The sequence below is a fragment of the Sinocyclocheilus rhinocerous genome, unplaced genomic scaffold (genome assembly GCF_001515625.1).
Source record: "Sinocyclocheilus rhinocerous isolate Xijiao unplaced genomic scaffold, SAMN03320098_v1.1 scaffold36, whole genome shotgun sequence".
In the NCBI taxonomy this organism is placed as follows: Eukaryota; Metazoa; Chordata; class Actinopteri; order Cypriniformes; family Cyprinidae; genus Sinocyclocheilus; species Sinocyclocheilus rhinocerous.
This window is the reverse complement of record NW_015664459.1, coordinates 10,559-14,292: the sequence shown is the minus strand read 5'-3', so window position 1 is coordinate 14,292 and position 3,734 is coordinate 10,559. Positions and strand designations below refer to the sequence as shown.

The following is a 3,734-nucleotide window of genomic DNA, read 5'->3' as shown; positions in this document are numbered from 1 at the left end:
TAACTGCGGTTACTGAAACCACCCCTTTCTTTCTTTGCGTGCACATTTGGGCGGCATTATGCAAATATTTCCACATAGTGAGGTAGATATGTGGGGGCGTGTTAGAACCAGCCGTTTTAGGGGGACGTTGCAGAGTCTTAACTTTGATAAAGAATATCTCTTTGGTTTTGAGACTTTAGTCTTTGCAACTTCAGGGATCTTATCTATGCACAGTCAGCTTGTAACACTCCAAAGAGAAAGGAAAACTTGAAATCGCATCATATGACCCCTTTAATATTTTTTTAATAAATTATGACTGTAGCTGTATCTGCCTGTTATATCTTGTGTTTTATTGACAAATGGTAGGTTTAGGGACAGGGGTTGGGTTATGTGCCTAATGTGTAAATAATGTAATGTAAATAAAACTGTTTACATTGAAAAATCACACCCCAACATATATGTAATAATGGCAATATTATTACCCAATATATAATTTAATCATGACGATAAAATTCCCAGTGCCTTTCGCGTCGGCATACTGATGCCAAGGCTTTCTTATTTAAAGCAATGGAGGACCCTGCACATCGAAAAATTATGCTAAAGAGGTACCCTATGTGTCAAAAAGTGACGCCAAAGGGTCCTGACCAAGCGTCAATATGAGACGAGTTGGGAGTGAGAATGTGTTGGTAAATTAGCCCTGTGATGGACTGGCCATCTGCCAAGGATGTTTCCCTGATTTCAGTCCAAGATGCTGGGAGGTACTCCAGCACTTCTACAACCCTACATACGAGAAAATTGTATAGAGAATGGATGCATAGATGGATGGATAATTAGATTTTTTTTTTCCTCTCATAAATTCTGGGCATGATCAACAGTTTCCTAAAATGTTAATACATTTGGAATATGTATTATATTCCAATATATAGTATATATAATACCCCCACAGGGCTTGAATGCATATGATTCTTTGAAGATCATAGCAACAGAGACAGGATTGACCTGACAGGAGACAATTGAAGAACAAAGAATTTATAGCTCCATTAATAATTTCCTCATGCCCCTGGTCAGAACCTCAAGGCTTCAGCTCAGTTTCTCAGGACTAAAATGACAGAGGATGTACAAATTGGCATCTTACTACACAACACTAAATAGGAGAACTCTTACTTCTAGTCGATGACGATGGAGAAATGAAACGTGGTCTCACAGGAGAGAGAGTTCAAGGGATATGATGACATGGATGCTTACATGGTGCATTCTGGGCAGCGCCAAGCATCATCAGCCAATGAATTTGCATGATTCTATAAAGACTTCAGGCAGTTGTCACAACTGAAATGTATTTCCATAGCATCAGATGCTGTTTCACGGTCAAGTGAAACCTAGTAGTTAGGGGGCAGTTGTGGCCTAACGGTTAGAAAGTCTTGTAACCAAAATGTTTTGAGTCTCAGGGATATGTAGGGACCCCCACGGTAGTGGTATGTCCATGGTGTGCGTGTGTGCGTGTGCGTGTGCGCACTAGGATGGGTTAAATGCAGAGCACAATTTTTAATGCTTTACATGTGGCCATGTGTGCTCTGTATGTTTCAAATAAGGTTCTTAACTCTAGCATAGTGTAGTCAGAGCCACTTCTATGAGATGCAGTTCTGGCCAGTGGGTTGAGTGGGGTCCCCCCCCCAAAAAAAATTATTATTATTATTATTATTTTCAGAATTAAACAGATTCATTCTCATGGTCTCATACATTTGGCTCTGTCTTTATTGCAGTTCAGTTATATCATGATGCATCGAATCATGATATACTGTATGTATTAACAATGTTTTTGCGTTGTTAGGTAGTTTGTGACACTTGGCCCTGGTAGAAGTAATACAGCAAGACTGCTCACCAGTTTTTGTAACATAACCACTTAGAATAAGTTATCTATGATTACTTCATCTGGAAATCTGTCTTTGCATATATAGGTAAGTCTGGATTCACATGCACGTGAAGTGATCAACAGGAACATGCTGGAACCCTCATCATGCACGTTTGATGAGGCACAACAGCAGATCTACAAGCTCATGCAGCGAGACTCCTACCCACGATATATGAACTCCAGCATGTACGCAGACCTCATACAGAGCCTTGAACAAGTCAATGAGTCTTAACATACATATATGAATGTACACAAGACCTAGACTTTAGACACATGCATATTACACTTCCCTGAAGACCAGATAGATCCCTTTGGCCCCGTTTACACTTACCATCCATCCCAAGTGATCAGGTCAGCCAAGACAGACTGGCATAGACATCTGGTATTTACACACATATCAACTGCATCTCCTGTGACCACTTGTTATTGTATTTTGTTGACAGAGTGCCCTCTGATTTTTTTTATTATTTTTTATTTTATATTTTTAGTAAAATGGCTGGAATAACATATGGCTTTTACAAATGTTATGTATGTATGTATTTATTTATGTATTTATTTATTTCCAGTCACATACATTTTGGGCCCTATGTACACTTGTGCACTAGTTCTATTTTTATTTCAAAAACAATATATTTTATTAATTCTGTCAGTGCATGGATAAGCACTTAAAATAGCAGAGCCGTAATTGTGCCTTGCCTCACATATTAGGATAGGCTAGAAAATGATACTGCTCAAACAAGTGTCAGTGGAAACTGGTGCTGTCAAGTAGTTTCAGTCTAGATTGTTTACAATTTAAATGTGAAATAATAAAAATAGATCTTACACATATACACCCCAAAAAAGACTGATATTGAGGTAAAAATATCAACTCAATCCAGCTCTGTGGTGGCATCTGTTTATGATTTAATTCAATATTTGCATTTAATGTACAAATAGAGATATATAACAATAAAGTGCAAAGCAAAAAAAAATACAAACAAAACCTGTGTCCCAGTAATCTAGTTTACAGTCCTTAATTTGAAAATACTGTAAGCTGCATGAACAAAATAGATTCAGTAATATCTGGAAAAGGGAGCAAATTTTTCGTAATTTTAACACTAAGGAAAATTTTGAATTTAAGAGATTTACTCATAAAAATGTTAAAATGATTGAACAATGCTGACATTCAGACGTGATTTTGGTGGTAGAAAAAACTTTTCCCCTTCAAAATAATTCTCAGATTGGTTTGTAAAATGTCTGTTGATGAGTTTGTCTACATTACCGTCTATATCATTAATAAAGTAGGCTTTTGGGTTCATTTTTGAAACAACATCTCATCTCAAAGTACAGGGTTCATACACATTTTTATCAATAAATTTCCATGATTTTCCATGACTTTTGAGACAATATTCATGACCTAAGGCTGATGATAACACTGGGCATCTTTTTGAGCAATTTTGCCAGGCTGCTTTTTTGAGCAATGTTGCTTGGGCACTTTCTCACTGAGAATGGGTAACAAATTTATATCTGGATACTTTAAATTGGTCGTAGGCCCTGTGTCTCACCTGGTTGCCCATTGATGCCAACATTAACCAAAGTTGCCCAGCAATATTGCTCAAAAAGTTGCCCCGTGTATCGTCAGCCTAATGTTCCATTATTTTACAATAAGAATACAAATCTGTTCAAATTTATCATAGCAAATGTTAACTAAAATAAATGACAATTAATGCTACTTGTTTGCTTTCTATTTGTGTTAAGTATAAGCTGCAGCTGCAACTGCAACATTCTCCTACAGGTTCTCACGGATACATTGAGTAAAGGCCTGGAGCCAGACGTTCTGCCACGTCTGGCTGCCAAGGGTGATGGA

At 37.5% G+C, this 3,734-nt stretch overlaps 1 protein-coding gene across 1 annotated transcript in view; it reads left to right on the top strand.

The window, feature by feature from the left end:
• Positions 1-2,332, top strand: part of LOC107730147 (regulator of G-protein signaling 20-like) — a 29,473-nt gene extending 27,141 nt beyond the window's left edge. The window contains exon 5 of the mRNA XM_016540881.1: positions 1,935-2,332. Within this exon, the coding sequence (XP_016396367.1) occupies positions 1,935-2,120 (186 nt within the window). The 3' untranslated portion in view covers positions 2,121-2,332. The remainder of the gene's footprint in view (positions 1-1,934) is intronic.
• Positions 2,333-3,734: the final 1,402 nt, after the last annotated feature.